Source organism: Barbatula barbatula, assembly GCF_947034865.1.
Source record: "Barbatula barbatula genome assembly, chromosome: 10".
In the NCBI taxonomy this organism is placed as follows: Eukaryota; Metazoa; Chordata; class Actinopteri; order Cypriniformes; family Nemacheilidae; genus Barbatula; species Barbatula barbatula.
Genome location: NC_136773.1, coordinates 13,313,581 through 13,325,943, shown reverse-complemented (window position 1 = coordinate 13,325,943; position 12,363 = coordinate 13,313,581). Strand labels below are relative to the sequence as shown.

The window sequence follows — 12,363 nt, the reverse complement described above, 5'->3', positions numbered from 1 at the left end:
TGATGGAGGATGGGAGAGGTGCTATCAAATAAAAATCCACTCGGCAACAATCCAGTTCTTTTTCTCTTTAGCCCTGGTGAAGCACTCTGAATTTGTCTCTTGTTCAGGAGTGGCTAATGTGACAATTGTCGCCCATTTTTTTAGACAACACTTCAGTGTCAGTCCACTCCCCGAGAAGCCTCAAGTTGTTGAATTCAGTCCCTGTTGCTCTTGTACCTGTTCTTACCACATTTTCCCCATACAGTTCACTTTTCTTGAATGTGTTTGAAAATAAAACTCAAGAATAGTCAGCTCTTGTGGGGGTATAGATGATTTTCTTCTGGAAAGCAGTACATTCATAAAGTCTTCCCCGTTGTGTTTGTTAGGGATGCACCGATATGTCAATTTTGGCCGATAGCGATAACAGATAATTATTTAACATTGGAAGCCGACAACTGATATATTGGCGGATATACAGTATCTAAATATTAATATAAAATTCCCTAATACTGAAACAAAAGGCAAAACGTGGACAACTGAATTTATTTGAAAACATTGACTGCAGAAAACAAAGCAACTTAGTTCTCTTCTTTCCCTTGAAAATCATGTACGAAGCCTACTTTACACTGAAGATTCTTTAACCTTCAAACTTTTCTGGTATAGTTTAATGTCATAAAGAAATTATAGATGTTCTCCCAGAGTAACCCAGCACATTTTCTTAATAACCACAAGTCTAGCAGGTCTCAAGAGTATTTAGGCGGCATATTCAAACAATATACTTTTGTTCCTATAATTCACACATTCGTAAATACTACATACTCTACCTACATCAACATTGTTTTGCAATAGGTGACTTGAAACACTCCATGTAATGAAGCTATAATATTAAAGAATGAAATAAAGTGAATACAATTAAGAAAATGTTTTTTTACAATATTCAATTGTTTTAGATGCACCTATGCTATATGTGTATAAAGAAAATACAGATTTCAACATATTTATTAAGTTCTTTTTTCTTACTAGTCTGTGGTAAAAATGGCACACACTGCAGTGTGTTAATCACATTTACATTTAGTCATTTAGCAGACGCTTTTATCCAAAGCGACTTACAAAGAGTTCGGGGAGCAATAAGCGATATGTCATAAAAGAGCAATAATACAATAGGTGCTAATACAAAGTTACTAGTTTCAACAAATGCCTACCTGTTGAGAGAAGAGGGTTAGTGTACGTTTTTTTTTCATTTGTCTGATGTGAGTTGGGTTAGATTTTAAAAGCTATTAAGTCAATATAAAGCAGTATGAACTCTATGAAATATGCTGTATAAAATGTATATACTTGTTTTAAATGCACAGAGAGAAGCAGTGATTTATAATATTTATACAAGAACCCTACCAATCTGTTATCCTACCTTATACAAAAAAAACTAGACTACACTACACTATTGTCAAATATCTGACTGACTTTTTTAATCTATTTAACTTTATCATTAGACGATTATATAGAAAATATACATACAATCACATTTAACCATTGGTAAAAAGATGAAAGTTTCATCACTGCTTAATGGGATGAGATCTATTAATTTATTATAGCTTCAATAGTAACAAAACTGCTGTAACTATCATAACTTTCATTGTCAATATTCATGAGAAGTATTTCATACGCTACCAACGAGAAGCGGGCGGAACTGTAAAACGGGAGCGGTGAGACACGTCAGTCGTAAAGCTCCGGACACATTTTAACGACGCACTGCTCCGGTTTCCTTGCAGTCTGTTCGGTGCACGTACAGCCTTTCGTCGTATCCTGTAAACATTAGGTATAATACATTTGGGTATTTTTTGGCAACACACTGCTCGTCGGATGTCACGGGGCAGTAACGTTAGTCTTTAATCGACGTTTTATTTGCGTGATAAATACCAGATTTGTCCATTGATTGTTTACTGTCATGTGGTATGTCATCATAGTGCAAGGTAACCATGAATCAGTTATTTTTACCACCTCATGCTTGTGTGTTCCTTGCGTTTGTCCTATAATTAACATTAACTTACCATTATGTTGACATCTCTGGTATCTATCGCGTGTTATGCCATCTATAATGATTCCTCATTCATCTAGGCAGTTGGCAAACTCTTTTTCTTTTGTTTTATTTAATTGTTTTGATATATGTGTCAAGTTCTCGTGGTTTTTGTTGCTTGGTAGTTCTACTTTATCGAGTCCCTTGTCCTTTTTTGTTAAAAGTTTTTTTTGTTTCTAGAAATTGGAACAGAAATGTGGTTATTTGCACCCATTCAAACACAAGAGCATCAGTATGGTCGGGCACTGATAGTGAATGTATTCAATTGGGTTCAGGACCCAGCCAGTCAAATACACCTCCACCAGACTCCGTATACCTTTCACTTGTTCTTGAAACTGATGCTCAGTTTGTATTTGATTGTGTTTGAATTCATCGCTTCTGTCCCACATGCAGGTGTTTTGAGGACATACCTGGATTGATGCCGAGCAGATTAAGATGGAACTGTCTAAATCTATCACACACAAGAACGGGAGGCAGCGGAAACCTGCGGTGCCCCGGTTAGACATGAGTGAAAGGGAGCCCAGGCTGTCTGACTTAGAAGTGGACGGTGATGAGGAAGCTCTTTTGCGGAGCTCGGACAGGGACAGCGGGAGTCCCAAAGTGCGTAATGGAATCCAAGGAGAACTGGGCAACGTGGCCCTCTTACTGTTCTTGTATGTGCTTCAGGGCATTCCCTTAGGCTTGGCTGGAAGCATCCCTCTTATCATGCAGAGTAAGAACGTCAGTTATAAGGACCAGGCCTATTTTAGTTTCGTCTTTTGGCCCTTCAGCCTAAAGTTGCTCTGGGCTCCCCTGGTGGACTCTGTATACCTGCAGCAGTTTGGCAGGAGGAAATCTTGGCTGGTGCCTACTCAGTACCTGCTAGGTCTTTTTATGCTTTATCTATCCTTTACGGTTGACGCAATGCTTCAGACAGATGGGCAGAGAGGACCGGATGTAATCATGTTGACTGCGGTCTTCTTCCTGTTAGCGTTCCTTGCAGCCACACAAGACATTGCTGTTGACGGCTGGGCTTTGACCATGCTGTCCAAGGAGAATGTGGGTTATGCTTCAACATGTAACTCTGTGGGACAAACAGCTGGATATTTCCTCGGCAATGTGTTGTTTCTTGCATTAGAGTCGCCGGATTTCTGCAACAAGTATCTGAGGTTCGAACCCAAGGACCAGGGCATTGTAACACTCGCAGGTAAAGAAATGGCTAATTATTGTCTTAAATTTTGTTGTATCACCATGTGGACAGACTGACATATTTAAATGCATTTGATAATGATTTGTATCGCCCTGCACCGTATGTCAGATTTCCTCTTTTTCTGGGGGATTGTTTTCATGGTGTCCACCACTCTGGTTGCTATCCTGAAAAAGGAGAACGGCAGACATCAACGTATCAAGAAAAAGCCCAGAGAGGAGATACAGGGTGTCATGGAGACCTACAAGCAATTGTTCTCCATTGTAAAAATGCCCACAGTCTTTACCTTCTGTATCCTATTGCTCACTGCTAAGGTAAGTCCTTTAGCTGAGGTCTCACTTATTGCTGTTGTCATCATCCTTTTTTAATGTTTTATGTAGTATTATGACACGGTTCGTTGAATGCTTGATTCTGATAGGCCAGTCGCAACATTTGCATGTTTGTTATTCCCAGATAAAAACCTTTCAAAACGAACAACACACGGTAACCCGGATGCAGCAATTCCTTTTGACAGATTTTTTGACAATGTCTTTTAATAACATGTATGAAATCATATTTACAAATGGTTAAACAAAATTGCCTGTTTGTGACATTTGAATGTTGTTTCTTATCTTAAAACCGAAAGTAAACTGCTTTTCCACACAGAAGGTGGGCATTTGGTAAAAATAAGCTAATAAAATATTTTAAATTCACATTTCATGTCCAGTTTTATCTAATGTGGCCATTCAATAAGCGGGATAATGTAAAAGTAGCCGGCTTATTTCCGCGATAACAACCGGCTGCCTTACTTATGCAGATCAGTTATATATCTCTCTCTTCCCATCACTTCCAGATTGGCTTTTCTGCTGCGGATGCCGTGACTGGGCTGAAGCTAGTGGAAGCTGGGGTTCCTAAAGAGCAACTTGCCCTGCTGGCAGTTCCCATGGTGCCTCTGCAGATTCTGCTGCCCGTAGTTATCAGTAAATACACAGCTGGTCCTCGTCCACTAGATATATTTTATAAGGCTTTTCCATTCAGGTACAAACAGAATCCATAAACATAAATTCCTGCTTGTCATAAACAGCTGTGACAACAAAAGAAATTGCCAACCACTTCTTAAATTGGGAATAAATGCATATAGACTAATAGAGCACATGTTGTGTTACATAAAGGTTACTGATTGGTCTGGAATATGCCCTGCTGGTTTGGTGGACCCCAAGTGTTCGGCATGAGGAGGGATTCCCTGTGTACTATTATGCAGTGGTGATGCTCAGCTACGCTGGACATCAGGTTAGTACAGTATATACTGTATAAACCACAGAATTTTCATTTTGGGGTGAATTATTCCTTTAAGGAAATTAGATATTTTATTTTGTTATCCAAAGGGAATGTCTGAATGTTACTTTTACTACATATTTAAAAATTATATTTACACACGTTGTGGTTCATTGTGGAATTTGTGTTTTTCCACTAGGTGGCACTATATAGCATGTACGTTGCCTGCATGGCCTTTCATGCTAAGGTCAGTGACCCTATCATAGGCGGCACCTATATGACCCTTTTAAACACTGTGACTAATCTAGGAGGTAACTGGCCTTCTACTCTAGCTTTATGGCTGGTAGACCCTCTCACCCTTAAAGAATGCCAGGGAGCCACTGGCCAAACATGCAGTTCACTTGAAGAAGCAGGGGTGAGTTTGATTTTTCTTTCTCATTAACAGGCTTTTGCTATGTGCTTGCAGACTGTTTCATCTGTTTTTATATTGTCTGCAGCTCTGTGTCAGAGAGGGTGGGACATGTATAACAACATTGGACGGTTACTACGTGGAATCTATGGTGTGTGTTGTGATTGGTCTCTGCTGGTGGATCTTTTTCGGAAAGAAGATGATGCGATTACAAGAAGAAAACCCCTCGGCATGGCACTGTAGAGTTACCAAATAACAGAATCTCTGCGGGACTCAGAGCTACTGTCATGTTTAGTTACTTTATGCCTTGCTCTCTTATGCCCCCTGTCTTTTCCACACCGAGTGACAGCTTGTGATTTGTCACACTGTAGAAAGCCTGTGGACAGGCTTTATTCTTCAAAGACTGAAATGCTGATATAATCTGTACCATTAAACAATCACAACGTTTAAAGCCTGAAGATTTATACATTATCAATACAGTCATAGTTTATGTAAAGATCACATAGATAAGCATTTCTGACATAATCAAGCATCTGTCTTTATGATTTCTTGAGTTGTCTGTGCCTTGTTTTCCATTTCAATATATACAATTTTATCATGTATGCCTTTACTCCAGAAACGCAATTTGAGCTGTTCAGGATGGCAGTGAAATATTAATTTGAATTATTGTCTCTAAAACATTATCAGTTGCAAATGGATAGATCCCCATTAAGGATATATAGCCATTTACATACAGAGATCCCAGAAAATACATGGAATAATTTGTCCTGGGATCATTTTATTTTTGTTTATATGTTGGGATATATGCTTAATAGGGACAATTATATGGTATTAGGTGGTGCTTAGATCTGTTTCATGAAAAAAAAGGTTTTTAATTTGTCTTTTCAAATGTAATTTTATGGCCAGTGATTCTCATATAATCTTATTTAACACACTGTTCAAGCAGCCAGTGGTGTCCATTGTGTCTTTTTGTTTGCTAGACCAAAATTAATGTTTTAATTTTTCTGAAAATGATTTAGACTTTAGCAGTGGAGCAGAAAGTCCACTGTAGAATCTGTTTACTGCTGTAAAACGGTGGATGTGGATATTTATGAAATCACCAGCACCGTAAAACGTTTCGATCCTCAATTTTGTGTTGATCTGTTTATTTAGATCAACAATTTAATGGAGGTATATTTCTATTTTCATTCATTGAACGCTAACTTTTATTTTACTTTCTCGTGTTTTATGTTGATTTATGGAAAGAGGGTACTGTTGAATTGTTTTGACCTTTGTGAATACATACCCGAAGTGTAATGTAAAAAAATAATGATTATCTTATATGACAATAAATGAAACGAAGATTTGAGGTTGCAGCTTTCTTTCGCCGTTTTTCTACGCAAAAACGCGTTATGTCCCTCCATACGTTCCATTGGCAGTGGGCGTGGTTTCATCTGTAGTTTTCTTCTTTGTAAACAACATGCCGGATTGGGAGCCTGTAGATGTAAACGAGGAAAATGCCAAGAGATCACAGAATATAATTGCACTTGTATCACAGCATGCCGACGACAACTTAACTTTTGTCCGGGTAAATAACTGATCGGAATCTTCTGTGTGATTTGCTGTAATTTTAATGTTTCCGAAATATTATATACTGACGTTTTAAAATACAATCGAACTTGACAAATATAATACATATACATTCTTCATAGCATAATAATACGTTGCATTCCGTTGTCTTTTACATTTCATCCTGTCATCTGTTTATATTTTCATGATGTGTGCGTGCTTTTCAACAGAACATCAGCACATGTCTTGGGCTCGCTGGTCTTCTCATCATAGCGAGGAGCATCAGGCTGGTAAATGTTTATTTTGCACGAACTTCTGTCAATCAAAATGTCTATGGTGATTGTAATAGGACGTTTTATAAAGAGCAAACAGAATTTCAACATTTTCAAATCTTTACAGTCAAACGTTCCTTAAACTCACAACATTGGCTGACAGCCACCTCAGATTTTTCTAAAAGGATATAAGGTGCAAGGTTATTTTTATTCATCACAGCGACTGTCTGAATCTATAACACCTGTTATTGCTGTGATGTCTAATTAATTGAAAACATTTTTTGTGTAGTATTTCTTACAAAATATGGATTTCCCATACAATTTTATTTGAAGCACCTGTATTTTAATAAACATTTTCATTGACATATTATTTTTACTTAAATAATGTTGTCTTTTTATTCTACAGATTACAAAATTTGGCTCTGCCTCTGATATTCCAGCACGGTTCATTGAGAGAAACATCAGTATCAGAGGAAGAGTGAGAACTATAACCGAGAAAGGGCTTGAAGTGGAACACATACCAATTTACGTCCCTTTGCTCAGTCCCCTGCTTACGAAACGTAAGGAAACACCCACTGAGTTTAGCATACATTGAACTGAAGCTCACATAGACCCCCCCCCATGCAATCCCACAGGAAGACCCCCTCACACACACTGAGCTTTAATTACAGTTTTACCAGTAGGCCTGCATATTTATTTCACTGCTGTCATAGGGGCCACTGTGTTCATATGAACAGCTGGTCCCAGTTATGACTACTGTAACAATATCAAAATTTTACTGTACGATAATTCCTCGGTATAACGTCCATGGTACAGTATTTATTGCTGTATTGCAAAATACAAATGATGACTTGGAAAAGGACCATAAGCATCCTTTTTTCTTTATCCTCTAATCATAAATGTTGCTTAGAGGTATGAGTTATAGTATGAGATGGGTAAAATGACCTAAAATCCCTTTTATAAAATAAGATAATTGCACCAGATGGACCTTCCCAAAGTTAACATCTATTATTTTCTTGAACATTCTTATGTTAGGCCTGGAAGACCTATCGTTTCATACCGTCATGTGACCACGATAATATTTAATATGGCGAAAACACGATATTGATAATATTGTTACAATATGTAATAAAAACAAATGTGCTTCTTTTAAGACTTTGATGGTCACAGATCAAGACCCTGATGTTTGATTATAGTAGGTCAAGAGGATTATATCTGTCAGGTTTTCTGTGATTCACAGATGGCCTTATCAAGTGTGACCTTTGGCCTGCACCATATGGGCAGGCTTTCTCTTGTAAATTGTAAAGACAGACCGTTACAGACCTACAGGATAGGGCACCCTTTATGATCTTGCCCCCATCGGGGGCAACAATAAAAGGATAAATTCTATAAATATGTTACATGGCTCACTGCTTTATGCTTATTCCTTAAACTAGTAAATTTTAAATATAGGGTTTAGGGTTAATTTTTGACAAAAACACTGAAATGCACATCTTGTTTATAAAGTAATTTTGAGGCTCACTCACCCTGAATTTACCAGGCCTGTGCGTGACCCTCCTGGATGTGCGTCTGGCTGGGGTGGAGCTGACATCAGAAGGACAGAACTGGATCAGCCAGCAGCTGAAACCTGCAGAGACGGTGTGGCTCCGACTGATCGCTCGACAGAACGAGACCCTCCACTGCCTAGTGTCAGTTAACAGGGTAAGTGAGTGTACACCAGATTAGCACTAGGGTCAAATGCCACCATGATAGTTGTTAGCTTGACTGATGAGAGGCTTTCACACCTCAAGTCAAAAGAAACAAAATGTTTTCTTATCAATTATACTGGTATTAAAATAATGCAACAGTTTATCACATTGTTTCTTTTTCTAGGGCTCGTTCTTTAACACTTGTGTGAATGACGAGCTTTTAAAGGATGGTTTGGCCAGGACGTCTCCCCTTATTGGTCTGGACCCTCAGTCACGCATCTACTGGAGACTGTATAAGCGCTTGTTGAGGGCTGAGAGCAGAGCAGAGAAAAAAGGAAAAGGCCTGTGGAAGGAAGAGAGCCGTTGGGAGAGAGCTACTAATGTCTTGAGGAACAATACACTTGTCGTGTCAATTAAGAAACTCTTTAAATGGACATTTGGGGCTAGAAAATAGCATATAAAACTATATAAAATTTTCAAAAGAATGAAGATGGTTTTAGATAATGCAGTATTAGTGCATAAATATGTATTTATGAGTAACTATTTTATGTATGCCATTTGTGACGTATTGTCAATGTCAATGCATGACTTAAAGTGATAGTTCACCCAAAAATTTCCAACATTTACTCACACTTAAAGTTGTCCCAAACCTGTAAACATTTTGTTTTTCTGCTGAACACAGAAATATTTTGAAGTTTGTTTGTAACCAAACAGTTCTGGCACCATTGACTACCATAGTTTTCCTACTTTTCCTACTATACTAGTCAATAGTGTACGGTTTTCCACATTCTTCAAAATATCTTCTTTTGAACAACGGAATACATACAGGCTTGAAACAACTTCATTTTTGGGTGAACTATTCCTTTACAACATTAATAAAAACATAAAACTTTAATTAGAGAGAAAAGCATAAATTGGCTTTCACTTATTTAAATATTCGTCCATTTGTTGCTTAGCTTTATGCTTTTCAATGCTATAACCTAAGAATGTATTTCTTCACACTCAACACAAAAAAACTTTTAACACCGTCCCTGATGTGACTGTGTGATAATCACATTATCATGCTGCCGTACACCTGTATCGTCGGAGCCCACGTTCTGACAACCGGAAAGCCTTTGTACTCTTGCCTCCTCCTCCCATAAATCCATACCCCACAGACCTCTCAGTTTTCGCTTACCCAGGGGAGGTGGGGGAGTGCTTTGTCACCATGACATGGCAGTGGGGGTCTACCCATGCCCCCATTGAGACAATGAGGAGGGGGGAACCCATCACTATAGAAACATCACACTCTGGAGACAAAGTTCATCAAAGGGGGCACCATTGCAGGGTCCTAAAGGCCTTAGATTTGGGGCTGGGAGAATGAGGCTCAAGAGGGAAAAAAGCTTGTGAAGCTCTAGAACAGTGGCAGGTCGTGTATTGTGAAAATACACCTTTCATGTTTAAATGAGAAAATATTTTTGAGTATTTAGATAAAAATTAGACAAACAGATTCTTTTTAGTGACAATACTAGTATATATTATATGTTACTGTATTATTTATTGTTGTATGTACTAAATTCTAAAACTTGCTGTCTTAACAGTTTGAGCTTAAATAGGATGCTGGAATCCACTTTTGGTAGTGTTTTTGTATACACAAGTGGTCAACACCATAAGGAAACGAACTAAAGAAAAGCAAACAAACAACATATAGAGAGAAGGTTAGAATAAGGCTTGTTAGTCTGGGGCCTAATCGACATTCAATGACCCTCCCAATGGGTTGCTCTGAACGTCCTCTGGAAGGGGTTTTGTTTTTGTCTCAGCTCTCAATGGCAATAGTCTATCTACTCTAATGGGCACGAGGGGGAGGAGGGGACTGCCAGCACCCCTCTAACGCCTTTGTTGTGCAAATGTCCCTTGCGACTGTGGCAGAGTTGCTGGACTCTTATTGGACAGACAGTTTGAATTGTAAGGTGCATTACTATGATCATTGGGTCTGAGACAGGCAGACTTTGAACCGAGACTCAGCACATGGGCGGTTATGCGGAAAGAACTGTGGAAACTGTGGAAGGACTGATGGATGAGTTAAGCCTTGGAAAAACATGCTCTTTGTGTGTGTGCAGGAGCGAGAACAGAGCTCGTCTCTCCTCATTGTATCAAATTCTACACTTGGAATTTTGAGCTCCTCAACTGATTTTACCTCTCAGGGTTTGTGTTTTTGTGACTATGAAACAAACTATTAAACTAAGTGTGCATTTGTTTGTAGTTAATTAACAATATAATATGAAACACTTAATAAATGCATGTTTTTAGTATTTCCTTACCAATTTTTATTTTAAAGTATTAAAATTAACTGTGAAGGCTTAACATTGCCGGACAGTTTAGAAAAGGATAAAACATCATGAAAAACAAAGACTAGAACATATTCAAAGTTATAAGAAGCTATTTAAGTTCCAAATACCATAGAAGTAATATAAATGTGTATGTAGGCCTACATTTACGTCAATTGTGGACATTTTAAAAGCTGAAACGTGGCATGTTTCGTTAAATATGAATGTTAAATTAAAATACTTAAAAGAATAAGTAAATCAATGTTCAAATGTTTTAATGAATGAAGCAACATACGAGTGATTTAAGCATATGCACTACTTCTGACAGATTTTTGTTGACAGATTTTTGTTGCTCAGTCCAGGTTCACGTGATTCCCCGTCGGTCCGTTCCGTAAACTCCGCGCCGGGTTTTGGTGGTGCGCGTGTCGGCTCCGGTCAGTCCGGAGCGTTTGAATGAGAGCAGAGACTTTACAGTTAAACAGTAAACACAGCTTTACGTGATCTGACGTGAGGAAGCAGAACCTTGGAAACGTTGTGGCCCTGTGTGGAGGATACTACATGCGCAATGTTTCCATGAGTCAACGCCACTTGTGAAACCAAAGAGGACTATTAAGCAAACTCTTCAGGGAGTGAGAGGATCTTAGGTAAGAGATTTGTCTCTGTTCTTTGTTGAGAGCAGGTGCACGTTTGAGAACCATACCCCCTTATTCTCGCTAAGTTACTTCCCAGAACTTTGTTGTGAATTTTGTGTCTGCAGTAACTTTCATTTGAGAGTTTCTTTAAAGAGTGTGGCTTTATTGTGAAGCATGGCTTTAATAGGTGACTAACACAGTAACGAATGTTCATGCAGTTGTTTTTTATTATGTTAAACACTGTTCACGTTTATTGTTTGGTACAGGTTTGACATACGATGGATATGACATTACAAACAAAGGTGAAAAGGTCGGCAAGACATATGCTTGCAAGGTTGGCAACTTGCCAAACAAAATGGTTTGAAAGTGGTCCCCTTAAGAAAAATGAACCACGTTAGAAGTGTAGTAACTTGGATTCAGATTTGTTCCATAGTTTTGCTATAATACCATTTGGTTTCTAAAGTGTGACAACTGTAAATTTGTGGTTTTCTAACCAAAGTCATGGTTAATCTTTGGTCAGTATAGTAAACCATGGTACATTTTGGAATGGGAAGGTGGGCTTGGGTTTTATGCCACCCAATCAGAGTTGTCATACAGAAGAGTTTACAGGTGGTCTTCGGGGGATCTTGAAGATTCACTTCTGGTGTACAGAGGTGACTAATGTGGGGCGCTTGTCACGGTTTGGGGCTATAGTAGGACATTCAAACACAATGGCACAGTTCAGGTTGATACAGTGGTCAATAGTCACTGTTTCACATTTTTATCATTTCCCAATTAGCATTTTTTAGCAAAAGTTTGTGTTAGCAAGTATGAGATTGCCCTTCCATAGTTCGTGCATAGTTTTGTGTATTGGAACGTGCAGGGTAAAATGACTCCAGTGTTTTCCAAGCACAGTGTATCAATTTGCTCCCCTGCTCAGGTGTAGCGTGGGGCGGCAAACAAGCTTCTGTATGGAAGCGGAGCCCAGATTAATTATTTAGCCTTTATTCTCCGGGAACAGAAGACGCGTTCACTG

The 12,363-nt window shown here is 38.6% G+C and overlaps 3 protein-coding genes across 4 annotated transcripts in view; all 3 read left to right on the top strand.

Moving 5' to 3' along the window:
- Nucleotides 1-1,658: 1,658 nt before the first annotated feature.
- On the top strand, nucleotides 1,659-6,256 carry slc33a1 (solute carrier family 33 member 1). Of its 2 annotated transcripts, none has more exons than XM_079466110.1 (7): nucleotides 1,659-1,795; nucleotides 2,447-3,239; nucleotides 3,351-3,553; nucleotides 4,072-4,256; nucleotides 4,391-4,508; nucleotides 4,693-4,908; nucleotides 4,991-6,256. In XM_079466110.1, exons 2-7 carry the CDS (start codon nucleotides 2,489-2,491, stop codon nucleotides 5,156-5,158), a joined length of 1,641 nt encoding a protein of 546 aa, XP_079322236.1. In that variant the 5' UTR covers nucleotides 1,659-1,795; nucleotides 2,447-2,488; the 3' UTR covers nucleotides 5,159-6,256. The 2 variants fall into 2 exon arrangements, with proteins under 2 accessions (XP_079322236.1, XP_079322237.1); XM_079466111.1 differs by having other exon boundaries at nucleotides 1,723-1,949.
- A 26-nt stretch (nucleotides 6,257-6,282) lies between these two features.
- c18h3orf33 (c18h3orf33 homolog (H. sapiens)) lies at nucleotides 6,283-10,959 on the top strand. The gene is made up of 5 exons (XM_079466109.1): nucleotides 6,283-6,469; nucleotides 6,681-6,740; nucleotides 7,129-7,282; nucleotides 8,263-8,423; nucleotides 8,595-10,959. Exons 1-5 carry the CDS (start codon nucleotides 6,362-6,364, stop codon nucleotides 8,862-8,864), a joined length of 753 nt encoding a protein of 250 aa, XP_079322235.1. The 5' UTR covers nucleotides 6,283-6,361; the 3' UTR covers nucleotides 8,865-10,959.
- Nucleotides 10,960-11,220: 261 nt separating this feature from the next.
- Nucleotides 11,221-12,363, top strand: part of plch1 (phospholipase C, eta 1) — a 51,859-nt gene continuing 50,716 nt past the window's right edge. Inside the window, exon 1 of the mRNA XM_079465435.1 lies at nucleotides 11,221-11,360. The gene's annotated coding sequence lies outside the window, so the exon portion shown is untranslated. The remainder of the gene's footprint in view (nucleotides 11,361-12,363) is intronic.